A 27,602-nucleotide genomic window follows, 5' to 3' on the forward strand; every position below is an offset into this window, starting at 1 on the left:
CCACAATGGCAATGATAAGCCACCATACACTGGGTACTTATTATATGCCTAACAGCATATATTTATCTCATTTAGTCCTTTATCAATAACTCTGAGGCAGTTCCCATTTCAGGAAAAGAGGTAAAGATAGACCAGGTAACTAGCTGTGGTTACAAAGCTAGTAAGTGGTGGAATTGACATATGAACCCAGATAGTCAAACTTTTTCTATATTTTTATCTTCTTGCTGTGGTCCGGAAAACCCAGACCTGCCCCAATGCTTAGGCAACAGCCATAAGCCTTGCAGCAAACAGTTGGCAATAGTTCTAGTTATGATATCTCCTCACCAGCGGGATTCATACTCATTCTGATCCTCCAACTTCCTCACTTTCTTCTTGATTATAGGCAACTTCTTGGTATCTATAAAGACTGTATTTTCCTAGGAAAGATAAAGAGGTACATGAATGTTTAATTGTTCAAACTTTCTTGAATGAAAAGCTAAATCTTCTCTCTCCAAAGACCTTAACAGATCTAATATCCAAAGCCCAAATTTGTTAATAATGTAGATAATGAGTTTCATATGCACTTTTCAGCGACATGCCGGGGATGTTCTCTCTTGGGGAGCTATACTCGTAAACAACTGAACCTAATGTTAAGAACACTCTCTTAAGTGCCTTCCCCCGCCCACCCCCCTCCCTTCTTTTTTGAGATACCAGGGCTGAGGATTGAACCTGGGACCCAGCATGTAGGAAAACGGAGCTCAGCCACTGAGCTACATTCAGCTCCCCTCGCTTGGTTTTTTCATTTGTTTGCTTGTTGTTTTTTTTTGTTTATAGGAGGCACTGGGAACCAAACCTGGGATCTATCCTGTGAGATGCAGGCGTTAACTGCTTGAGGCACATCTGCTGCCCTCTCTTAAGTGCTTTTTACATTTCAAATTCTCCAAGGTGAAATTATTTATTTGGCTCCTCTCATACTGCCTCCTATATACCTTAATTAGAAGACTTATTGGATGGCATTGTATACTGCAAGTTCCTTGAAAGGCAAGGATTAGCTTACTTATTTCTGTATCCTTGGTGCTAGGTAGTTAGTAAATTTATTATACAAAATCCTAAACTAACTGTGTGTATACACAAACATACAATTTTAGTTCAGTATTTCAGTTTTATTAACATACCACACATTCTAACAATATAGCTAACATTTACTAGGTGCTTATTTACTGTGTGCCAAGCAGTATTTTGCATACATTAAATGGTTTTGAGAACAGAGAGATAAATAAAAAAGCCTTCTACCACCTGCACTGCTGGAGATGAAGTAAGGGAAAGAAAAGGCTTGCTCTGAAGAAATGACATTAGAGCTGACCCTAGTAGTTAACTAGAATTTTCCAACAAAGGAAACCAGAATAAGTAGCAAAATACAGGTTCTTACCCCTGTTGCATATTTTGCATACATTACACCATTCCATTCCCCTTCAACTGAGCAAAAAGATTTCTTGTCATTTGGAGAACTAAACAGAAAAGGAAAAATTTTGTGTTAAGTCTCAAGTAGGAAATTACTCTGTGAAAGAAACTGTGTGGCCTACCTACACAGAGATCATAAAATAGCAACTGTGATGTTTTTTGGTAAAACGAGCTAAACAGAACTGGATTTCCCAGGGCCAACTGCAAAAATGAGGGCCCTAAACAAGATCCTAACGAATTCTAGACCCCATGAACAATTAAGTATGAGATGGTATACTGGGTGCTAGGGCCACAACAGACTAGGCACAGCCCCTCCCTTCATTTTGGATAAGAACTGTGGTACAATTACGTAGGCACTCGGGATCACGGGCAAAACTGCTGGGGTGGGTTTTGCTTAAGGATATAATGCTGTAGACCAGGCTTACATCCTCCTGAAAGAGACCTCTGGGGTCAAAATGGTTTGGCCTTTTTACTTAACAAGAAGCATCCCTTCCTTGAAAGTCTGACAGGCCTCTACTTGGATACTATAGTAATATGTCTTAACAGGTATGGAATTTGGGAGAATAGGGCATCACAGCTAAGGACAGGCTAGGAAAGTCAAGGCACAAGTAGAAGACTGAAGAGTCACTAAGAAAATGAATAGGGTAGAATAGGCATGAAAGCTGCTATCAATGGTCTGAAACCTGTGTCGTCTGTGACTGGTGTTGGGATGAAGGGAGAAGAAAAATTATAGGATCCTAGGTTTAGAAAGTCATCTAGTGCAGTGGTTCTCAAAGTATAGTCTGGGGACCACAAGGGGGTTCTCAGGGCCCTCTCAAGGAATCTATAAGGAAAGTCAAAACTTCTTTTATAATATTAAGACTTTGCATTTTAACCCTGATTTTCTCATGAGTGTACACTGTTTCCCAGAGGATACATGACATATAATGTACCAAAAGACTAAATGCAAAAAGCAGATAGAATCCAGCTGTCTTATATTAAATGTTAAGAGATTTATAAAATGTATACCATCACCCTTGTTACAATTTTTAAAGAAAAATTTTTTCATAAAAAGTGCTATTTATTGTTTTAAAATGGATTGTGTATTTTTTTAAATGATGTATTTTTTATTTATCTCTCCCCTCCCCACACCCCAGTTGTCTGCTCTTTTTGTGCATTTGCTGTGTGTTCTTCTGTGTCTGCCTGCATTCTTGTCAGCGACACCAGGAATCTCTATCTTGTTGTTGCATCATCTTGCTGTGTCAGCTCTCTGTGTGTGTGGCACCACTCCTGGGCAGGCTGCACTTTTTTCGCACAGGGCAGCTCTCCTTTACAGGGCACACTCCTTGCGCGTGGGGCTCCCCTACACAGGAGACACCCCTGCACGGTACAGCACTCCTTCTGTGCATCATCACTGTGCATGGGCCAGCTCATCACACGGGTCAGGAGGCCCTGGGTTAGAACCCTGACCTCCCATGTGGTAGGCGGACACTCTATCAGTTGAGCCAAATCTGCTTTCCACTATATATTTTTAAATTTCCTTAGTTTCAATTTCTAATATGAGAACTATCAGTGGACATAACTCACAAACAAAAGCTCTCTGGGATCCTTCATACTTTTTAAGTATAAAAAGGTCCAGAGATCAAAATGTTTGAGAACCACTGAGCTAGTGGAATTTTCTATCTGGTGCTTAACTCCCTAACTTAAAGACTTCACCAAGAGTTCTTTCTGTGTCCTCATGCTTGGAAGCAGGTGCTCAACCACTGAGCTTCATCTGCTTCCCAGTGAGGGATTTTTGTTTTTGTTTGTATTGTTTTTAGGAGGTACCGGGGATCGGATCCAGGACCTCTTACATGGGAAACAGGCACTCAACCACTTGAACTACATCTGCTCCTGCAGCTAATAATTTTGAGGGTACTCTTTACATATATGGCTGTAACTGGCAGAAGTTCTACTGAGCTAGCAGTCCCCCTTGTTGGTGCTGGTTACCTCTAAGTAGATGTGAGAAGCAAGCCTACCTATGTCTTTGTCAGACATCATATTTCCATCATTGATTGGTCTTTGTTTTTTTTGTAGTGTTTTTGATCTTTGGTGTTTTGAGGGGCAGCAGTGGTGACTTGTGCTGCTCTCTAAGCCCTGCTAATATTTTCTGACTGCAACAAATTTTTGGATTTTACACTGATCCTTATTAATTTCATCTTGTGTTCATGGGTCCCATACTGCTCAAGATTTTCTTGGACCCTGATTTGACATCCAATTATATTATCTCCATGGAAACTGGTTAACTAGTCATGTGTTTTCCACTGGGACACTGCTCCCAATAAGGCCTTCCAAGTCAGAAAAGTCCTCTGGTGCATTTTAACAGGTTCTGAACCCACCAACTATACCTAGATGGCACAAATTATCTTTTTCTGACCAAAGAGTATTAAATGGAACCAAGCCAAATATGCTTGCAAGATGTAATGGTTACTATTTTTCCCTGGCAAAGACGCAGAAAAAGGAGGGGCTGTGAGGACTTGGAAAGACTTTGGGGGTGGGGTGGACAGAAGGGGTGTATCACAAAGTCCCCTGTTAAGGACTACCTCAGGTCCAATCTAACAATGAGAAATCTATAAAATCTGGGTTTGCTGGCAGCTTCAGAAGATCCTTTTCAGTTTCCCATTTGCAAGTCAGTTTCCTCAGAAGGAAATCCCACCACTGACCTCTGGTTGTGAATCCAGGCTTTAGGTCTCCTTCTGAGGTAAGACTAGGAGACATGATACAGAAGAGGCAAAAAAAAGAAAAAGAAAAAAAAAGGGCAAAACAAGATCTCAGGACCCACAAGAACCGTAAAATGGTCAATTCCTAACAAAGCAGTTTTAGTTCAAGACAAAAGGAAAAGTATTTCAGAGAAGAAGAGTATTTCAGAGGCAGAAAAACAAAATACCTACAAAATCTCAGCAGTAATTCTGTGCTTCTTGCCTCCATAAAAAGGTTTGGTGTGGAAGACGATGTTTGCACTATAGCCTGTTTTGGAACAATTAATATTGCATTCTCCTCCTAGTTCCACCCAGGGCACAGTGAGGATAGATCTGCAAAATCAAAAGTTTTCAGGTAAGGCTGACAGTCAGAGGAAAGGGTGGGGGAGAGTGGCTTAAGGAACAGCAGGGTCTGTTCAGAAGAAATGGACACAGCTCTACTTGCCTTCCATAACCATTGGGGAATGTGAGAATGTAATGTTCATCATATTCCAGACATGAGACACAGCCTGTGGAGAGGAGAATAGAATCTCTGATGAGTGCTGTTAACTGACCATAAGGCTTTGTTGTCTGGTTGAGGGATACTCCAGGATACTCCATTCAATTTAGAGATAACCAATCTTGCAGTACCCCACCCCTGCCTGCTCTGGTCCCCTAATACACACACTTACATGCAAACAATGACACTGAGTCTGGCTTTCTGGGGCCATTTTCTCTATTAGAAAAAGAGCCCAGCCCTTATTAGAATGACATAAAATAAAATTCTCCTATTAACATTTCAGTCCACTCAACGTTCTCAGACTCACCCTGCCCTATGTTGTGCACGCCAATTGACATTCCAAGGAACTTTGATTTGGTCCATATATGGGCATTGAATTGTATCTTCTTATTAAAGCACTCAGCATAAAAGGCTGAAACTGAACAGAAATTGTTTTTAATTAGTACACTACGCAGCAACAGCGATCTTTCCAGTTCCCCTAACTGGTCCCATGGAGAAATCCTTTACCCCTGTAAGAACAGCCTCAAATTAGGCCAAGAGATACCTAACTGCTAATTACATCCTATTTCCCAATGCACACATCCATTCAGGGCCATATGGGCAGGAGCTTCCCTCAACTATGAGATTACAAAAAGAGCCATGTGTTCCCTTGTCAGCAAGTATGCCACTGCCCATCCAGTACTTCCAGCCTTAATACTGACTGAGCAAACAAGATATTGAGGATATGTACTCTTCCCACTTTGTCAGGAATATTCTGTGCAGAAACTACATCTCAATTATATAAACCATCTCAAAATCGTTAAGAGCCTACAGCATAGCTCATATGTAAAATAACAAGAAGCATTAAGAGGTGATTTCGCAAGGTGATTTCTCAGATTCTTTTATATGCATATTTACTCAGTGAAACTGAAAGAGTCTTTGAATTTACACAAGAACAGACATTAGGAATCAACCAACTGAATTTTCCCCTCAGGTGGAAGGAAAGATTCAGTTAACCATACAACTAACAGTAAGGTGACCTCGACTACTGAGCTTTTAATGACTGGAGAAAGAAGAGATTGAGAATGGATGTTGGGGAGGAGCTCTGTAATAACTTACTGGGTGGATGATGGGAAACCTGTTCAGCCACGAATGTTACACTGTTTTTAGAAACCCAGGGAACTGGTCCTCCCGAAACTAGCTCCTGAAAGCAAATAAAACATTTTCTTTTGAGGTGGACTCACAAATGATACTGCAGAGAATTTGATAACTGGAATCTATTTTCTCGAGATGGTTTATTGCTCCTTCTACATATCCAAAGTACCCTGTTATAACACTTAATTACACTATGATTGCTTTGTGTCAGTCTCCTTGACTAGGCTGAGATTCTTTTAAACTTCAAATTTCAACTTCAAAAAATAAACAGACAAAAGGCTGCTTAACAAATTATGGAAGCATTACTTAAAAAAAAAATTCCTATCCAGGCACATTTATCTTATTTAATCCTAAAAACAAACTAAGTTGTTTCTCCAGTGTTCTAAAAGGTGAATAATTGAGCACAGAGCAGTTAAATGACATGAGCAAGGTCTCCTCGTTAATGAATGAAAACAAAAACAAAACTTGATCATAGTCACATCTCATAAAACTAAATCCCATATTCTTTCTTTACCTTTAGCATTGGTATAGTGCCTTCTTTGCCTTTACTACAAAAATATTACAATATTAATGTTAACTACAGTCTGTAAATTACATTAGGTGTATTTTTCCCATGTATCACCATGTATTTTTTTAAGATTATTTATTTTTTAAATTTATTTCTCTCCCCTTCCCTCCACTCCCCCCCCCCCCCCAGTTGTCTGCTCTCTCTGTCCATTTGCTGTCTGTTCTTCTGTAACCGCTTCTATCCTTATCAGTGGCACTGGGAACCTGTGTTTCTTTTTGTTGCATCATCTTGGTGTGTCAGGTGTCCGTGTGTGCGGCGACATTCGAGGCAGGCTGCACTTTCTTTCGCGCTGGGTGGCTCTCCTTACGGGGCGCACTCTTTGCGTGTGGGGCTCCCCTAATTTAGGGGAGCCCTAAATTACATTAGTTGTATTTTTCCCTCATATCACCATATTCTTAACACCTTGTAATAAATGATTATTTTTCTATTTGTATTAACCACAATGCTCATCTACCACCAAAACCACAGTATTATAAAGTCCCTAAATTATCCTCTGTCTTTTAATTAGCATTAACTTACCTAGACTGAGATTCCTGAAGGCAAGGTGCATGTTCCTAAATCTTAACCCAGGGCCAGACCTGGCACAGAGTGGGGACTTACCTAAGTCAAATTAGAACTTAGGAATAAATACACACTACTTCTGTTTTCAGTAAGGACTACATGTAACATGTCCCTTGGAAGGGTGAAAGGTTTACTGAGGACTGTGGACTATTTTTTCAGGCACTGTGGACTTTTCTTTTCATCCCTAAAGACTTTTTAACATTTGAGTTGACTTCAACCCTAAATCTCAGTTGTTGCCTGCTCTCTTGTAGCTATGCTGTCTTCTTAGATGATTTAATTTAATCCTAGGATTTTAAATGCCATCTAAATATATTAAAATCTCCAAAAGCCATCTTCATTCCAGACCTCTTCCTTGAACTCCAAACTCTCAATCCATCTATCAGCTCCACCTCCCAAATACAGCTTAAATCTGGTTGCCTTGCTTCTATTTTTGCCCTTTTACCATTTATTTTCCACAAAAGCACCATCATAATATTTTCAAAACAAAAATGATATCCTGATATACCATAAAATTATCATTATTGCCTATAGGGCCTTGCACGATCTGACTTCTAAATGTCCATCCGTGTCTCATGCATGTCTTTTCCCCCTTGCTCACTATGTTCAAAATATGCTGATCCAAAAACCCTGTTCTCTAGGTGTGGTGAGTATCTTTTGCTCATTGCCCCCATCGTTTCCCTACAAATAAACTAAAATCTTGAGTCAGTATACAACTTAAGTAAAAAAAATGTCTATACAGAACTCACTGTGTTCTCTTCAGTATCATTTGGTAATGTCCAATGACACTGAAATATCTCGCCCAAAATAGGGTTGTATGGCTTTTTGGCAACTGATCCTTTCCTTCCTGCATGAAAGGCTGAGAGGTACCATCTGACAACTTGAACCATTCGATCCCTGGGATCCTTCTGGTCACTAATGCTGAAAGGGAGAAAGACAAAATTCAGTGCCCTGCTTTTGGGAAGATACAAGCTAATACAGTACACCCCAGGAGTGAAGTCACTCTAAGCCAGGGTGAGAAGCCCCAGGACAAGCAGTTACTGCAAAGTCTCTTTTTAAAATTGAGATATAATATACATATAAATAAATGCACAGATCTTAAGTTTTATGAGATGTACAGTCTGATAAGTTTTAACAAATGTATGTGTCTATATAATTAATCACCACCCAGTCAAGATAAAGAATATTTTCATTATACTACAAAGTTTCCCCATGTTCCCTTCCTGGTAATATCCTCCTACACACCCCCACCTCCCTGAGGTAAACACTTTCTGGTTTTTAGCACCATAGATTAATTTTGCCTGTTTTTGAACTTCATATTATGTGCCTTGTTTAAGTTCCAAATATTGAGATTTTCTAGATGTATTTGTGTTGTTGACTTCTAATTTAATTTTTTGGAGATAGAGAATATACTCTGTATGATTCCAATTATTCATTTATCAAGGACTTGTTTTATGGCCCAGTATATGGTCCATCTTAATGAATGTTCCATGTGCATTTAAAAAGACTTTTTTTTCCAGCTGTAGATTAGTTTTTAGAAAGATCAACTGCAATCAAGCTGATTAATGGTATTGTTCAAATCTTTCTATGGCCTTACTGATACTTTTGTGAGTGAATCCTACTTGTTCAATCAATTCCTATGAGGGGAATTTCCAACTAAGATTGTGAGTGGGTCTACTTCTCCCTTTCGTTGAATCAGTTTTCATTGTATGTATTTTGAGGCTGTGTTAGTAAGTAAATGCAAATTTAGGATATTATCTATTCTTGATGAACTGATCCTTTTATCTTTATTAAATGTCCTGAAATTGTCTCTTGTAATATTCCTTTGTCTAAAAATTCTCCTTCAGCTCATACTAATATAGCTATACTAGCTTTCTTATGCTTAGTGTTTTGTACGTTATTTCTTTGTCTTTTCTTTTACTTTCAACCAATCACTGTCTTTTTATTTAAAGTCTCTCTCTTTTAAGTAGCAAAGAAATAGATTTTGCTTTTTTAAGCTCCCCTTTTATGAAACTTCATTTAAATTATAGTAGTATACTTTTGCATTTTTTAAGTGGTTGCTGTAGGGCCTCAAAGTTTCAGTTCTGACAAAAACTGCACTTGAATTTCAAAGCCTATATCTAATAATCAACTGGTATTTTCCACTTACTTAGAAAGGTTACTAATAAATGTTTACATTTTATTTGTTCACTTACCTATTAAACACTGTCATATTTATTTGAATTTATGGCCTTTAAGCATTGGTTAAATGGTTCTAAGTCTTCATCAAGAAAATAAATATCAATGTCAGCCAACATGCACACCTACCATAAACCTCAGTGATTTGTACTGGGCTCCAATATAAAACAAAATCCAAGGCCAAGAAATGTAATCAGAAAAGATCAATTTGTAATATTTTCTGTTACAAAAAAAATTGCTACCAGTGAAAAGCAATGTGAATTCACCTCCCTGTAAGTCAATCCCTTGTACAAAAGTCTAATTGTTACAAACCTAATTTTTAAAATGTATTTATCAGTCTGTAATCCACACTAGATTATAAATCCTCAAGGGCTGACACTGTGACATATTCTTTCTTTTCTCCACCTCAAAACTGTACTTAGCAAACAAGTGCTTTAGAAAGGTTTGCTGAACTCAGTTAATAGAACTTCATCAGGAAATAGTATAAATGATTAAACAGTAATTAGCAGTCCCTGAATCAGTTAAGTTCACAGCCTCAAACCCTGTAAATATTGGTGACTTGTTAAAAGGCTCTTAAGAGTTTTTTAGGGGTTAAACTTTGTTACCTAACATCATCACTGCCATATAACCTGAGCAAAACATTAAATATAAATAAAATATTCAATGTTACTTTTATTAAGAAATGTTTGAAACATAAGAACAACCCAATCTATCCTGCAAAGGCAGAAAGCTATTGAGTAACATCTAAAAAATTTGATTGGAAACTATTGTGTTCAGTCAAATACCTCACAAACAGGTCCGGATGTGCAAAAAAGTCTGCATACATCTCTAAAAGAGATCTTCTTTCAAGAATAAATGTTGGAAGAACTACCTGAAAAACAAACACATTTAGCCCTACAGGATTAAATTCAATTAGAGATAAAGTGATTACTGCTTAAAATAAAATTAAAAAAAAAACAAACCCATTCCAATCATGGTTACACCCACCAAGTACTGCCCAGATATGCTTCTGATAACTACTTCCCGAACTGTTCTGATTCAGAATTGCCTATTAACCTGCCCTGCAGGAAAAAAAAGAGAAGGGGTTTTGAATGTTCAAAACTTCCCCCAGTTGATGTAACAACAAGAAAACCTACTCAGTAGCAACTTTCTGAGTACATACAATCTATTGGAGCTTTACACATGCATTACTCATTAAATTGTATAAGCCCTATGATGAAGCAATTATTACCCCTATTTTACATTGGTGAAAAATGAAGTTCAGGAAGGGTGAAAAAATTTCTCACTGTCCCACCACTAAAGTGGAATTCAAAATTGGTTTTGTCTGACTCTGAAAGGCTATGGTACTTTCCTCTTTACTACTGCTCTCTAGCATTATAAGATAGGTATGTTACAAAATTTATCTACTTATGCATCTGTGTCCTCAAATGTATGGTGGCTCCTAGAATGCAAGGACCAAATTTTATTTGTACTTGCGTTCTCCACTTCCATTACATAGTAAACCATTTTTTAATGAGCAATTGAGGAAATAAACAAAAGGGAAATGAGAATAAAGATTAGGAAACTACACACTTTCCATCATGGGGCCAACTGAGTCCAAGAAGTAAAATGCTGAGGGTCTGAGAATGTAGTAGGGGAAAGTACAGGAGATAGGAGACTGAAATATGGGGAGAAAAAATGAGAATGGAAGAAGATTTTTAAATCTGTAAAAGATTATCAATTACTCATTAAAGAAGCAGAGTACCAGAGTAAAACAGTCCTTTAAATATAGCAATTATTGTCTCTCCACTATATTCAAAATCATGTATTAAAAGCTATGGAGAGGGGAGCTGATGTGGCTCAATAGTTAAGCACCGGCTTCCTACCTATGAGGTCCCAGGTTCAAGCCCTAGCCCCAGTTCCTCAACAAAAAGGAAAAAAAAAAAAGCTGTGGAGGCAGGTGCCTCCCATGTATGAGGTCTCAGGTTCAATTCCCAGTACTTATTTACTTAACAATCAATCAATCAGTAGCAGCCTTGACTTTAAGAAGAAAAAAAAAAATCTATGGAGGAAGCAAAGTGTAGCAGTTTGATGTAGTTATGAATTCCAAAAATAGATATTGGATTATGTTAGTAATCGGGTCTATTACTGGGCATGATGGAGTTATGATTTAAGGCTTTCATTGGGCCATGTCATTAGGGTGTTGAGTCCCCACCCACCAAGGCGTGGGGACTCACAGATAACAGGCATGGCAAAGGACAGAGTTGGAGCTTTTGATGCAATGTTGTTGTTTGATGCTGAAGCCTTAAACTGGAGCCCCTGGAAGTAAGCTCACAGAAGAAAAAGAAGCCAGCCCCAGGAAGAGAGGAATGCTGAACCCAGGAAGAAGCAAGCCCTGGGAAGGAAGGATCCTTGAACCCAGAGAGACGCAAGATCTTGGAAGGGAGGAACCCAGAAAGCCTGAACCCCTCGCAGCCATTGACAGCCATCTTGCTCCAACATGTGAAAATAGTCTTTGGTGAAGGAAGCAACTTATCCTTATGGCCTGGGTATCTGTAAGCTCCTACCCTAAATAATTACCCTTTATAAAAACCAACCAATTGCTGGTATTTTGCATCAAGTATTTAAATTTTAGGTGGAATGTGCCAAATGTCATGCAAGAAACATTTAAAGCACTCTGAAAGTGCAGGAAAATGAAAGATCATGTTCAGTTTGGGGAACCAGAATTAGGGGAGAGCTGGGCAACTTCACTGAAGTGGCACTAGAGAAAAGCCTAAGCAATAATAAGACCCCAACAGCCAGTGAGAAGGCAAACCAGAACAAGGCATGGGGAAAGAAAATGGAATGTGGCTGGGTATATAAAGAATATATAAAGAAGGCTGAAGAGGGAAACGGACTTTGGCCCAGTGGTTAGGGCGTCCGTCTACCACATGGGAGGTCCGCGGTTCAAACCCCGGGCCTCCTTGACCCGTGTGGAGCTGGCCCATGCGCAGTGCTGATGCGCGCAAGGAGTGCCGTGCCACACAGGGGTGTCCCCCGCATAGGGGAGCCCCACGCGCAAGGAGTGCACCCGTAAGGAGAGCCGCCCAGCGCGAAGGAGGGAGCAGCCTGCCGAGGAATGGCGCTGCCCACACTTCCCTTCCCGTGCCGCTGACGACAACAGAAGCGGACAGAGACAAGACGCAGCAAAAAGACACAGAGAACAGATAACCGGGGGAGGGGAATTAAATAAATAAAAATAAATCTTTAAAAAAAAAAAAAAAAGAAGAAGGCTGAAGGGATATACAAGCCTGGAGAGGGACACTCAGGCTATAACACTTAGAATCTTTATCAAACTCCAGAGTTTAAATTTTAAGTAAACATTTTCCTTCCACAGAACATGTATGTTCGTAATCTAAATATAGTTAGATTGGGAGGTAAGCTTATGTACTAAATTGTTGCAACTTCCTACCACTTTTGCAACTTCCTACCACTTTTGAAGAACACAGAACCTATAAACCACCAAAGGTAGTTGAACAAAAATCGGGGTAGATACCTTTAATATATAAACTGTTCTTACAAATTAACAAGAAAAAGATGACTACTCCAGTGAAAAAAGGACAAAAGAACTGAACAGGCTAAAGAAGAAACAACCAGGAAACACTAAAATAAGATTTTTTCTTTTTTGGTCAAAAAAAATAATATCAGATTTTTCCCTTTACTTAAAAATTTGCTTGGGAACTCTCATTCAGCAGGTCTTCAGGATATTTTCACTATAATATTTTTAGCATTATACGGATTCCAGCTATTATATCAAATTGCTGTGCCAGTAATGAAAGAGAGGTGGGGCTAGGTTTTCTTCAACCTGGATTTCAAGTGTTTGTTTTGCCACTTCTTAGCTGTGAGAAACTGGAAAACTGGAAAACTAACTCAATTTATCTAAGTTTCTGTAAAAGGAGGATAATTAAATGTACTGCATTATCTCAGAATTGTTTTGAAAACCAAGTGAGGTAAATGGGATGTGGGATGTGACTTAATGGTATTTCCAAATACTACAAAGTACTTGGAAAGTAAAGTAACTCTTTTGGAAAGTATCTCCTTCCAAAAAAGTATCTTAAGTGAGGAAACACATTTATACCTAAGATACAAATTTAAGGTCACATTGTAATACTTAGGAAGGCATCAAAATTCTAGAATCTGTTGGCTTTTCTGCCAATAATGATTTCTAAAATAGCTAATTCTTAATATATTACATAAAAAATATTCATAATATACAAAGTTTATAGGAAATGGATGTGGCTCAAACGGTTAAATGCCTGCCTCCCACACGGGAGGTCCCAGGTTCGGTCCCCTGGTTCCTCCTGAAAAAGACAGACAAGCAAAACAAAGGAATAAAACTCAGGGAAGTCAATGTGGCTCAGTGGTCGAGCACTGGCTTCCCACATATTAGGTCCTGGGTTTAATTCCCAGCTCCTCATACCTTAAAAAAAAAAATTATAATGGCTTTGGACACAAATATAAGTTACCTGGTAGAGAAAATTAGTTGCCTGGAAGTATGACAGCTGTTTTACAACAATGAGGAGACAAGCCTGAGTGAAAGCCAGCATGTTAAGGACGGCAGAGCTGAGAAAATGAACGAACCTGGATCCTTTCTTCACATTGTGGACCCACTGAATTAATCCTGGAACTACTTTACCTATGGCCTTTTCATTATGAGAAAATAAACCCAGAATTAAACAATACTAGTTATGTTTATTAGTATGATTATTTATTTTAATTTATTATTTATTATTATTAAAAATACTAGTTACCTAAGGGGGTAGAGGTGTTATTCTTTTACTGTAGGTTAAAACTAACCAAGCAGAAAAGAAATACAGATGGCAATATCTAAAATTAAGCCACAACTTTCAGATTTGAAATGACAATTTTGCTACAGCAGTTATGCAATCTAATGATCAGTGATGCAATTCTGGGGGGAAAGTTCTGCAAAATTCTCCTACTTAAAATATTTCTGACAAGTCTATTGGGATCCATGAATTAATACTATCCTTGTGTTTCTGTTCTCATTTAGATTTTGGGGAAAAGGTTTTAATATAGACACTTAGCAGTATACGTGAGTTTTTGCTTAATGGTTCTCTAAATCCAAAAACACAATGAAGCTCCACTATCTGACAAGGATTATTTATAGCACTGTAATTGATTTGGTTAGAACAAAATTGAAGATCCTAAATTTGTTAGCTTTCTAAAGCTTAGTAGAATAATAATTCAAGCTATTACAATTCAAATGTTGAAGACAAAGGGCAGAAGTAGAAAGATTACAAGTTTTTAAGTTTATAGACTGAGTTAGAATCTCATCTACAAAATGGAGTTAAATATTTAACACCTGCTTGTGCAGTGCTGTGGTGAGAATTAAATGGAAAGATGTGGTTTGTAGCACAGTGGCAGGGATAAACTGTCATCCATATTCCAGTCCCCCAAATTAATCAAGCATTTTGTTTTAGCCACAGCTGTAAATGCATATACAAATTCAGACCACAGGGAAGCGGATGTAGCTCAAGCAATTGAGCACCTGCCTACCACAGGGAGGTCCCAGGTTTGGTTCCTGTGCTTCCTGGAAAAGACAAGCTGGCGCAATGGGCAGACACTACAAGCTGACACAATAAAGAGATACAAAAAGGAAAGATAATGAGAAACACAACAAACCAAGAAGCTTGAGGTGGCTCAAGTGATTGAGTGCCTCTCTCCCACATAGGAGGTTTCCAGGTTCAGTTCCCAGTACATCAAAAAGAGAAGATGAGCAGACACAGAGAGCACACAACAAATGGACACAGAGCAGAGGGGAGCACAATGGCGGAGGGGGAGGAGAATAAATAAATAAAATAAATCTTAAAAAAAAAAAAAAATTCAAACCACAATATTTCCTAAACTCAGTGTACCATCATACAAATTCCCATTTTCTACCTATTCTAATCCTTATGACAACCCTGTGACTAGGTCACTGCATGTCCATTTTGCATATGAGAATCCTGAACTTCACAGAGGAAGGGATTTGCTCAAGGTCACGTGGTTTGGCAATAGCAGAGACAGGAAGCCAACTCAAGTCATCTGAACCCAAGATCAGCTTATGTTGACTCTGTGCACAAAACACTGCTTTAGGCTTTGCCAAAACCACTAGCCATGGCCCAATATTATTCCCTGTCTGCCCTCAAATAAAATTGAAATCCTAACCCTCACAACACATACATACTATTCTCCATGAAATTATTCAAGTGTCATTTATTTCATCTATTATAAAAAACTTTCAGTTTGCTCATCTATGTTATATATCAAATTACAAGGCAAAAGACAGTATAAATTGAAGTTGTATCTTTATATGTGCTGGCAGAGACACCATGTAATCACTAAAAATCCACAAATACACATTAAATGTTTTTCAGCAAATAAAAAAATTAATTCATACCTTAGTAAGATCCATTCCAAGCCTAACTTGTGACAACAGATGCATGATGACACTCTTGTGCTCTTCCACTGACCCTGTATCCCCTTCGTCATCTCTGTCGTCATGTGAATCAAAAAGGTCTAAAATAAAATAGATTTTCTTAAATTGGTGTCAACTGGGCCAATTTGTGCTACTACCAGTATTATAAATGTTTTTAAGGGAAAAAAAGTTTAAATTCTCAAAGGTCACTTACCAGCATCACTTGTTCCATTGGACATGGAAGAATTCAGTGATTCTGTGGTATCTGGACGCTTTAGACTATTTCCCGAGCTGCTATGTGTCAAGACTGAGGCAGATCCAGAAGAACTAAAAAACAAGAACAACAACAACAAAAAAAACAATCCATTTACGGTAAAGCAATTTAGAATCTCGTAAACTGTTGCTCTATAATGCTATTTAAAACCAGTATATACAGATATGTGACAGAAACAAACGACTCCTAAATTCAGCTAGTTACATATATACAAATATATGCTTTCCAGCTCCCTCCCTGCCACTTTCATTTCAAAACTGTAAGAAGTCTTATGACAAAGTTTTCTTTTCTTGTTCTTTTTAATTTAGGGTGTGTTCAGACAATCCATGATGAAAAGGCAATACACAGAGGTCATTAAAAATCAGTGAGATTTTGCATCTATGTCTATGCTTAAAACAAGTTCATTTTCTGATTTTGTTATACTGCATAAATGTCACAATTCTCAACAATATCCAGAACCTCAAAAATGACACGTCTATTAGTCCCAGAAAGATGTCTTTTTGTTTTTGTTTTTGCTATTAATAAGTGACTACTTTTCATTTTCTTGTTTGCAGCTGGTAGGCTTTATACTTTCAGCTGACAAAGCAAGTAACTACAGCTGGCTTTAACCATATACAAATCAAGCTGCAATATTTACTGCCTTCAGGGAAAAGGATTTATCATTATTAAAACAGTGATTTGGCTCAATACAGTTAATGTGGTCATGAAGATGCCTGACATCATCTCATTTCCTCCTCTACCAAAGAATAAAACATTAAGGAATCACTACATCTTAGAGCTTGCCCCTCCAGCTCTTTTTACAGTGTTCATTAGTTTGGGTTTAAAAGTCAATAAATTCTGATTTTTTAGTTAGCAATCTGACAACAACAAAGAAACCCTCATATTCCTTTTATAGGCATTTGAAATACATTAGCACTGTATACATTTCTATGTATTTGAATAACAACTGCTCTGAAGGAAATGGCCAAATGTAGCAGGTATGTATTCCTCTGCCAAATTTGTCTATAGTTTTGAGATCCTTTGATAAAAGCTCACATTAACACTCTTCCCAATCATTAAAAAAATTTTTAATTGCAAAATAAAAAAAGCATATTTTTAAAAATAAATTTATGGTAACTGGCTATCAGGGTCTAAAAAGAAAGCTTCTTGTATTAGATTATACTCATGATCATAACTTTCCCAGGATTAGTATTTATATATAAATAAAAGTATAATCAGAGAAATATAGTTTACTTATTACATGTAAAAACAGAAACCAAATTTCTCACCCTGCAGATATTACTATAAAACAGTACATATAATAATCAGAGGCTTATTACAAATCTATAGGCTAATTATAAATTTATAAATCCATGAAATATATTATGTATACTAATTTAAACCCTGACTACTTACTATCTTTTGATCTAGTCTTCAAACATTCTTAGATAACTAAATATTGCTTCTTTGATATTTTTTTTTAAAAAAGATTTATATATTTATTTATCCCCTCCCCCCCCGCCAAGTTGTCTGTTCTCTGTGTCTATTTGCTGCATCTTCTTTGTCTGCTTCTGTTGTCAACAACACGGGAATCTGTGTTTCTTTTTTCTGCGTCATCTTGTTGTGTCAGCTCTCCGTGTGTGCGGCACCATTCCTGGGCAGGCTGCACTTTCTTTCGCGCTGGGCGGCTCTCCTTATGGGGCGCACTCCTTGCGCGTGGGGCTCCCCTGCGTGGCACAGCACTCCTTGCGTGCATCAGCACTGCGCATGGGCCAGCTGCACACAGGTCAAGGAGGCCTGGGGTTTGAACTGCGGACCTCCTGTGTGGTAGATGGATGCCCTAACCACTGGGCCAAGGCCACCGCCCACCTGCTTTGATAATTTAGTAGTATACATCACAAGATATTGTAATTAATGTCTACCTCACCAGTTCCAAGTCAATGGAAAACATGAGTAAAAGACATAGGTAAATTGGAGCCAATGTGGCTCAGTGGTTAAGTGCCGGCTTCCCACAGACGAGGTCCAGGGTTCAATCCTCGGTCCCAGTAAAATAAAAATAAAAATAAGAAAATAAGAAAATAAATTCTAAAAACACAACAACAAAAAAGATAGAGGTAAAAGAAATCAAATTATTGTTACATACAAAGAGCTGCATGAAAATTATCATCACAATGTTATGTGGCTCTTTCATGTCAAAATAGAGTCAATCTTTTATAACAGTTGATCTGAAAACATACAAATATACTAAAACATGAATTTGATTTTAGATTCAATTCCAAAGGTCTTATCTATTTACACTGTGCTTTTCCTCCTTACCTGGAAACCAAGGCTGGAAACCATGGCTGGGACAAGTGAAATGTTCAATAAGATTCAGAATGGATGGGAAGTGGATTTGGCTCAACTGATAGACCGTCTACCAAATAGGAGGTCCAGGGTTCAAACCCAGGGCCTCCTGACCCACGTGGCGAGCTGGCCCACATGCAGTGCTGATGCATGCAAGGAATGCCCTGCCATGCAGGGGTGTCCCCCGCATAGGGGAGCCCCATGCACAAGGAGTACGCCCCTAAGGAAAGCCGCCCCGCGCGAAAAAACTGCAGCCTGCCCAGGAGTGGCGCTGCACATGATGCCACTGACAAGAATGCAGGCGGACAGGGAAGAATGAACAGCGAATGGACACAGAGAGTAGACAATGGGGGGAAAGGGTAGAGAAACAAATCTTTTTTTAAAAAAAGTTTGTTATAGAGATAGGGACATACAGTGGATAGCACATTCTAGCTACTCAATACATTTTTGTTATTATAATTAAGTTTAGAACTTTGAATATTTTGGTTTGCTTTGTTGATGAGCTTATGATTAAATTCTATGTTAGTCCACTGTATATAAATCTTTCCTCTATGCATATTGTTTTTTACTGGTGTTTAAAACTGTAATTGAATTGAGTATGTAAATTGTGGTATGGCTGGGAATTCTATTTTTTTCCATTCTTAACCTTTTTTTTTTTTAATTTAAAGATTCACTTTTTATTCAACAAAAATGTGTTGAGTAGCTAGTATGTGCTATCCACTATATGTCCATATCTCTATAACAAACTTTTTTTAATTTAAAGATTTACTTTTTATTCATTTCTCTCCCCGCCTCCAGTTGTCTGCTCTCTGTGTCCATTCGTTGTGTGTTCTGTGTCTGCTTGCATTGTTGTCATGCGGCACCAGAAAACTGTTGCTTTTTCTGTTGTTGTTGCATCATCTTGCTGCGTCAGCTCTCTCTGTCTGCAGCGCCACTCCTGGGTGGGCTGCGCTGTTTTCATATGGGGCAGCTCTCCTTGTGGGGCACACTCCTTGCGCGTGGAGCACCCCTATGCGGGGAACACCCCTGCATGGCATGGCACTCCTTGTGCATGGCAGCACTGCACCTGGGCCAGCTTATCACACGGGGCAGGGGGCCTTGGGTATTGAACCCAGGACCCTCCATATGGTAGGCGGACGCTCTACCAGTTGAGCCACACTGCTTCCCATCTCTGTAACAATCTAATCTCCATAACAGTCTGATGAGGTAGGAATGATCTGTCATATAGTATACAAATGCTCAGAGGTTCAGTGACCAACCTGAGGTCACACAGCTGGTTAAGTAGTGGAGGCATGTCAATCTCAAGTCTGGCTCCAAAATACAAGATCTTTCTAATATGAACTTTCCTCTGGTTTATAAGTGTATAAGCCACACTGCTCAGTAATATAGTTCACAGGTAAGCCATCATTACCACAGATCTTTAAAAGGAGAATAGTGAAAGGACATAAGCTTTCAAGTTCTCTTCCTTCAGAGTAAGATAGCAATAAATAGAAACTTGACCTGAGTGTTGGAAAACTAGTGGTAACTGGAAGCTCAAATGCCTATAGAGCCAGAGAACATAAATATAAGAATAGGGCCAGGTTATAAAACAATATGGAACTAGAGCCAGCATGTCCAATTTGAAGGACTATAAAGCTCCATTAAAAACAAAACAAAAAGCAAACAAATCAACAAAACACTATGCTGTCCAAACAAAAGCATCTGCATCCCAACCAGTTTAGGAACCCACATTAAGGAATATTAGGGGTGTGAAATTGAGGGAGAAAAGGAACTCAGAGTGGGTTAGTTGGGCATAGAAAAGGAGCTATTTCTTTCATACTGAAACTCTGGATACTTTCATGAATTGCATACTTATTATAGAAAAGAGTAGTAGGAAAGCACAGACAAGGAAGTTTATGCAAGGGGAAAAGGGAAAAGCCTGTGACTGATTCCAAAGGGCAGGGAGGAGGTTGAAAGACACCGACCCCTTGGAGAGGCTGGAGATTGGGTGATAAAGTCTTAACAGTGGATACTCTCCTCAGAGCAAGCCATTACAGGTTTATCTGGCAAAGTCTCAGCAGAATTTAAGGTTTCAGAATTGAGTGTGGGTTTTTTTTCTGTTTTGAAAATACAGCAGTTTATGATAAAATACCAGCCTTAGCAAAGAAAGACTCAAACTTTTCTATCGTATATAAAAATGGGAGGGAGTCGGAGGGAAAAAGATGGTAGTAGGCAGCTGGCCAGAGCTCCTTTTATGATAAAAGTTAAGAGGAAACAAGAAAATGCTGGGAAACTCTGAGAAGGGGGCTAAACGGTCTTCCTTTCCCTTTTCCTTGTTCTCAACCCCACCACCCCAAGTGGGGAAGAGCCTTCTCTTCACAGTGATTCAAGGAGGCCCCTTCTCCAGAGCCAGGCCAGGAAAAGACGAATTCCTAAGGAGATGAGGGTGGTGTAGACACCACTCACCCAGGTGAGGAGGGCCTAGAAGCCTTAACAGGTATTGTGCACAGCCTGGCACATTTTTAGGGCTTTATAGACTTCATCTCTCATCCCTGGGAGATATAAATTATTAACACACCCGTTACACTGATGGAGAAATGTCCCCCCTGCCATCATGATCAACCCATATGTCTCCTTCCCAGTCCTCAGGATTCCACTCCTTTCCAATCAATGTCCTCACTTTAACACCAGATACTGCAAAGTTGAGATTTTAGTTTCCATTATAACTCTGCTACTGGTACAATAATACTTTGGGTCTGGTTTTCAGAGATCTCAAGTCTGCGGCTTCATGAAACAAGATTTCCTTTCAGAGCACAAAGAAACTTTCACATTATTCTTGTGGTGCTTAAGTTGTAAATCTGAAGCCTTTAGCTCATCCCTTTCTTTTGTAACTGTATGCAGCGAATTTAGGAACAGGCAGTCAACATCATTGTTCCTTTTAATGCTATAAATCTCTTAAGGTGTTAAAAACACTCTTGCCCAGATCCTTGCCTCCTACAAGCATGGAAGTAGTTGTATCCAGTGGTGATATTTTGCATATCTCTATTGCCAATTCACACCATGGACTGCCAGTGTCCTTTTGATTGTTTGACACAGTGTCATTAGTGCCCATGAATCTAATCAGAGTAGAGAGCCAACTGCAAAAATCCCAGAACCAATTCAGAAATCCCATTTTTAAGATTCTGTTTCCTAAGAACCACCCTACTCTCAGTACCAAGCTATATTAGTCATCAGAACCAAAAGGAGATATCTGTAAGTACGAGTAGGAGATTTTATAAAATTTGTCTCAAGCAACCATAGGAATGTACAAGTCCAAATTCCGTTGGGCAAGGCTGCAAGCCAGGGACCAAGAGGAATGTGTTCCTTGAATTCCCCAGGAGAATTTGGCTGGCTGGCTGAAGTAGAAATGGGAATTCTCTCTTGGAATGATGAAATCACTTCCCCTTTTAAGGCCTTCAACTGATTAGATAAGACTTCACTCACTGCTGGAGGCAATTCCCTCAATTGATTGTCGATGGAACCAGCCATTCGTGCAAGCAACTCACTGATGATTAAAGCTCATGAAATGTCCTTGTATTGCAACTATTCCAGTGTTTGCTTGACTAAACAAATGGGCACCATTACCTGGCAGAGTTGACATATTAGTCTAACCATGACAAAGCCCGTGAGCCTATAAGGGACTTTGTAGACATGCCTATTACAGGCAAAACAGATAAACATTTTTCAAACTTCTGTTTCATATTAATTTCAGGATTAACCCTAAAACAAGAGCCAGATATAAACGGTGATGTTATAAGAAAGCTAACCACATATTAGCAAGCTTTTACTGAAAATAGTTATATGCTTTTTGAGGATGGAGAGATGAGTCCATTTAACTAACAAGCCACATTCAATTGTACTTTGTGAACTTTCTAGACCAACACAGCCATTGTCCATATAAATGTATAAGATTTTGAGCAATATGATACAACTGTATATGAGCACCTTATTTCTCAGTTCATGTGCATACTTAAGGAATCCAGAATCAATACAAAATATTTCTTTTTAAAAGAAACCAGAGGGAAGCAGATTTGGCCCAACGGACAGGGTATCCACCTACCACATGGGAGGTCCAAGGTTCAAACCCAGGGCCTCCTAGCCCGTGTGATGAGCTGGCCCACGCACAGCGCTGATGCGCGCAAGGAGTGCCGTGCCACATAGGGGTGTCCCCTGCGTAGGGAAGTCCCACGCGCAAGGAGTGCACCCGTAAGGAGAGCCGCCCAGCGTGAACAAAGTGGAGCCTGCCCAGGAATGGCGCTGCACACGCAGAGAGCTGATGCAGCAAGATGACGCAACAAAATGAGACACTGATTCCAGATGCCGCTGACACAAGTGGACACAGAAGGACACACAGCAAATGGACACAGAGAGCAGCCAACTGGCAGGGGAGGGAGGGGAGTGGGGAAGCGGAGAGAAATAAATTAAAAAAAAAAAAAAGAAAGAAAGAAACCAGAGTTCAAGGTCTCAGGGTTGGCTGATAGCAACAGACTTGTATATTCTCATACAATTATTTCCAACTTTTGTCTCACAAAGTAAAACCCAAGCTGTAGCAATAGCAACAATCCTTGAGAAAGCAATAGAGTTAGAAAAAATACAAAACAAAAACTAAGTTATCTACACCCACAACAAACACACGTAAATTAAAGCAAATGAAAAATATATTTGTTTTCTATCATAACAGCTATCACTTACTGAGTACTTACTATGTGCCAAACACTCTGCTAATCATTTGACGTCCATTATTCTTAAATATTCACAAAGAACTCTTTAACTTGAGCCATTATTATCTTCATTTTACAAATAAGGAAACTGGGTAAAATAACCTGACTAATATCATGCACCTTTGAAGCAAAACAGACTTAGAACCCAGTCTTTCTGAGATTCCAGAACCCAAAGTCTTAACCATAGCAACCACATAGATACCATTAGGGCTAAAAAGTATTTTGCTTACTGGCTATCACATAGATCCTAGTTAAAGGTTTTTTTCTGTACAATGGTATATATCTAGTTTTCATATGATGAGGTAAAATATATGAAATATTTTCTAATGAGGGAAAACCAATCACCTAGATCTGTCAAAATTTGCCTGCTTTAGTCTCTCTGGGACCCATGCACTTCATTCTACCCCCAATGCTATTATTACCTTAGTTCAGGTTATCAGCATTTCTCAATTTACTACCATGCTTTAGCTGGTCTCCTCACTTCTAATTCAGTCTTACTGTATTAAATTCTATACACACTGGACAAAGTTACCTTTCTAAAATGCATATCTGATCCAGCAACTATCATTTTGAGAAATTCCTAAAAGGCTGAAGGACCCTTTCAGGATCTGGCCCTTGTCAACGACATCTATCTATCTATCTATCTATCTATCTATCTATCTATATAGTTTACCACTCAGCAAACTTTATGCTAGAGCTATACTAAATTACTTGCACTTCCCTAAAGAACCCAAGCTCCCTCTGCCTCCAGGCCTTTGTAATATGCATGAGAACACTTCCATTTTCCCCTCCTCTCCTCACCCTCCCTGATTCCCCATCAATCTACTAATCCATACCTCACTTTAGGATAACATTCTCTCCCTCCTCCAGAATCCTTCCCTGACTTTTGTAAATGCTTCTAGAGCTTTCTGCGCTTATTCTTACCATAGCAGGTATCCAACCAGCTTATAAATGTCTGTTCCTTCAAAATACTATAAGCTCCCAAAGGGCAACAGTATATAGTACAGCACTTGCCTTACAGTAGATACTGAGTCAAGTGTTGGACATCTCTATTCTAACACAAAAGCAAGTATAAAATGAATTCATTTAGAAAAAGATAAAATGAATTCATTAAAAAAACAAAACAAAACGAACAATAGGAGCCTCATTTGTTCAACACTTCAAGGCATACTCACTCTCATTTCTCTAATGTTGATGCCATATAAATGTCCAAGGTCAGTTAATACTGTTGGTATATTACTGTAGCTGATGCTATTTATTTCATTTGGATTAAGTCAGGAGTAAAATCAACACTTTCAAAGAACTGATTATACTCAATAAGCCAACTTACAAATAAGTTGCCCTCTTTGCTTTTCCCAAATAATAACTTACAAGGCAGTTGTCATTAACATTTCTCAAAATCAAATTACATTTTAAAACACCAGGAGAGTGGTTTAAATACATAGTTGGGTCATTTACTTACTCTATTAAGCGCTTTGGGGAAGAGCCACTTTGATGGAATTCATCAGCATCATAGAATTCATCCTCACTGCTAGAATAAGAGAACTCTGGGACTGTATTTGGAGACAAGTTGACATGGCTTGGTGATGTAAGACTGCTACTAGGTGGTGAGTGCCCACTGCCTAGAAGTTCAAAAGTTTTTAATTAGGAAAAAATGTTGGTGATAGAGGAAAAGAAATTATTGAGATGGAATCAAAGCAGACCTTTCTAAAATTAAGAAAGGGTTTGGTTAGGTTGGTAGAAGCCCCTATACTATTTGTAAAGAAAACCAATACTTAAAAGGCAAATCTCAAGAAAAAAACTGGGCACAGCCTTTTAAATAAATGAACTAATGCTATGATCTCATTCTATAATTAAAACAAATTTATCTTTAATGTTAGGGAACTCTTTTGATTATAATCATAGTGTGTGAAGTTTGATGTTTAAAGTTCCACAATAGATACCAAGCACCAATGGGAAACGAAAGGTCTCATTTTACACCATAAATCTAGATACCTAAAAATGGAGCAGTGAGCCAAAAGGGAATGCAAAATGAGAGAATATCAAGACCACAGAAATGTTAAAATACTGTTCAAGGTATCACATTTATATTAGTCCACAGGTTTGGTTGGCCACATGAAAAACACAAAACCTCTGCACACAGTAGCCCTGGACACTCACCATCCAAATTCCTTACTTATTTTCTACCTAAGGCTACCTCAGGTACCTGGGAGTCAGGAGCAGAGATAAAAAACAGAAAGAGATTAAAAAAGACAGGATTAGGAAGAGCACCTTTCTATTCCTAAACAGTCTAACTAAAGAGATGGAAATTAACAAAGATCCAGATAAAGAAGAAAACTCTCTAACCTCAGGATTCATTATCTAGTAGTAAAATAGTAACAAAGTGACCAAACAAACCAATGGGCTATAAAGAACAATTTGAGCATGTAGGGACTCTCAAGCAATTTATGCCTGTCTGCTACAGATGCCTGGTAAAGACTAAACCTAAATAAGTCACTGCTAGTAATCCAAAAGCCAAGGCCACAGTTCTGCAAGAAACTGAAGACAGCAACAATAAAAATGAATCCTGAACCACCCGTGGATTTTTAGTTCATTCCTGTAACTATGGTTCAATAGTTAAGATAAAGAGCAAAGCAGCCTGCCACACTTGGTTGCCATGTTCATGTTTTAAAACAGAATATAGGGAACCGGATTTGGCCCAACAGATAGGGCGTCCGCCTACCACATGGGAGGTCCAAGGTTCAAACCCAGGGCCTCCTGGTCCATATGATTAGCTGGCCCATGCGCAGTGCTGATGTGCACAAGGAGTGCTGTGACACGCAGGAGTGTCCCCTGCATAGGGGAGCCCACACGCAAGGAGTGCACCCCATAAGGAGAGCCACCCAGAGCGCAAAAAGTGCAACCTGCCCAGGGTGGCGCCACATACACAGAGCTAAAGCAGCAAGATGAAGCAACAAAACAAGACACAGATTCCGGGTGCTGCTGATAAGGATAGAAGCAGTCACAGAGGAACACACAGCGAATGGACACAGAGAGCAGATAACGGGGGAATGGGAGAGAAATAAATTTTTAAAAAAGAAAAAAAAAGTCTATGGGGGGAAAAAAACACAGATTCCAAGTGCTGCTGACAAGAATGCAAGTGGACAAAGAAGAACACACAGTGAATGGACACAGAGAGCAGACAACAGGGAGGAAGGGGAGGGAAATAAATAATCTTAAAAAAATATATATAGGGAAGTGAATGCAGATGTGGCTCAAGCGACTGAGCTCCTGCCTACCACAGGGAAGGTCCCTAGTTTGATTTCCGGTGCCTCCTAAAGAAGAAAGCGAGTGGTGCGACCAGTAGGTAGGCAAGGCAAGCTGACACAAGAGATACAAGAAGAAAAACCTAATGAGAGATACAACAAAGCAGGGAACGGAGGTGGCTTAAGCAATTAGGCACCTCCCTCCCACAGCAGAAGTCCCAGGTAAATCATTTATCCTAAAATTAATGAACACAAGGAAGCACCTCTCAGTTTTTCAGTTTGCAACTAGTCTTATGTATCTCCAGACAAATTAAAAAATTCTGACCTAATCTCTCCTCATAAAAACACACAGGTGCTATTTTTCAAACTAATAAGATATGGCACAGGTCATGAAATGCAGAAAAAAGTCAGCCAAAACATTTCAACCTCATTGAAATTGCTTATTGGCATTTTCCCGAGAACTTCAAAACAAGAGAGCTATTGCTGATTTTTCTTTCAAAATCCAGAGGCCGCCTGCCAATGCTGCTAAATATTAAAAGCCAAAGTAACAGAATCAGCATCCTTACAAATTCTAATTTCTAAATAGGTTTAAATCACACAGTGATTTTACCTGATAACACAGGAAAAGAACTACCCAGGAAGGAAATGTGTGGACTCGCAGAGTGAGTGCTATGGCTACTGGGGGGGCTGGGGAGTATTACGGAGCTTATCTCCCATCTCCCCAGTAGTTTGGTTTCCAGGTCTAACAGGCACAAAAACACTATGTGCTCCCTTGTGTTTGGTTCTCAAAGTAAATTCAATTAGTTTTAAAACAAGGAATAAATTTAATTCCTAACATTGATGATAACCCTGTAAATTAGGGGGAAAAAAAGTGACCATGAGTCTAAACCAATTTAAAAAATATAAACCATAATGACATATCTTTTGTTTTGTTTTGTTTTTTGGCCTATAAAATTGGCAAAAATGTGAAAGGCCGATAAATCCAATCTAAAGAAATACACATTTGCAAAAAGGATATTCACTGAAATACTGCTTATAACAGGAAAATACTGGAAACAATCTAAATGTTCATCAGTGGAAAAGCAGGTAATACCGCAACTGTGAAAAGAATGGTGTGGACCTAACTGTATGACACAGAAAACTCTCGAAATGTTCTCTATTAAATGAAAAGAGAAAGACACAGAAATAAATTGGTATATGATCTTATTTAGGCTAAAACAAAAGGGGAGCAGATGTAGTTTAAGTGGTTGAGCATCTGCTTTCCACATTCAAAGTCCCAGGTTCAATTCCCAGTACCTCCTAAAAAGAAAGAAACAAGCAAACAAAAAAAACAGCTCTCACTGGGGAGTGGATGTATTAAAAGCTCCGTGGTTGAGCACCTGCTTTCCATCTGTGAGGTCCTGGGTTCAGTCCCAGTTACCTCCTAAAAAAACCCAGAAATAACAATAAAAATGCACAATAAAGGTGTATACATACATGACATGTATGTAAA

General features: G+C 38.9%; 2 protein-coding genes across 24 annotated transcripts in view; one reads left to right on the plus strand and one right to left on the minus strand.

The window, feature by feature from the left end:
- The window catches only part of NRDC (nardilysin convertase), a 163,559-nt gene that overhangs the window by 127,366 nt on the left and 8,591 nt on the right, over positions 1-27,602 (plus strand). For 2 of the 9 annotated variants that reach the window (XM_071217444.1, XM_071217439.1), the window contains one exon: positions 814-2,514. The exons of 4 other annotated variants lie outside the window; for them this stretch is intronic. In XM_071217444.1, coding sequence (XP_071073545.1) covers positions 814-872 — 59 coding nt within the window. In that variant the 3' untranslated portion in view covers positions 873-2,514. Of the gene's footprint in view, positions 1-813; positions 2,515-4,462; positions 4,513-5,629; positions 8,727-27,602 lie in introns of those variants that run through there. 3 more of the 9 variants (XM_071217446.1, XM_071217447.1, XM_071217448.1) reach the window with 3 other exon arrangements.
- The window catches only part of OSBPL9 (oxysterol binding protein like 9), a 201,250-nt gene that overhangs the window by 1,904 nt on the left and 171,744 nt on the right, over positions 1-27,602 (minus strand). For all 15 annotated transcript variants that reach the window (XM_004476492.5, XM_004476489.5, XM_004476487.5 and 12 more), the window contains 11 exons: positions 24,328-24,487; positions 15,745-15,857; positions 15,513-15,631; positions 9,880-9,965; positions 7,666-7,837; positions 5,755-5,839; positions 4,964-5,074; positions 4,603-4,666; positions 4,350-4,490; positions 1,409-1,487; positions 325-416 (listed from right to left, as the gene is read on the minus strand). In XM_004476492.5, the coding sequence (XP_004476549.1) occupies positions 325-416; positions 1,409-1,487; positions 4,350-4,490; positions 4,603-4,666; positions 4,964-5,074; positions 5,755-5,839; positions 7,666-7,837; positions 9,880-9,965; positions 15,513-15,631; positions 15,745-15,857; positions 24,328-24,487 (1,222 nt within the window). The remainder of the gene's footprint in view (positions 1-324; positions 417-1,408; positions 1,488-4,349; positions 4,491-4,602; positions 4,667-4,963; positions 5,075-5,754; positions 5,840-7,665; positions 7,838-9,879; positions 9,966-15,512; positions 15,632-15,744; positions 15,858-24,327; positions 24,488-27,602) is intronic.

The sequence above is a fragment of the Dasypus novemcinctus genome, chromosome 9 (assembly GCF_030445035.2).
Source record: "Dasypus novemcinctus isolate mDasNov1 chromosome 9, mDasNov1.1.hap2, whole genome shotgun sequence".
In the NCBI taxonomy this organism is placed as follows: Eukaryota; Metazoa; Chordata; class Mammalia; order Cingulata; family Dasypodidae; genus Dasypus; species Dasypus novemcinctus.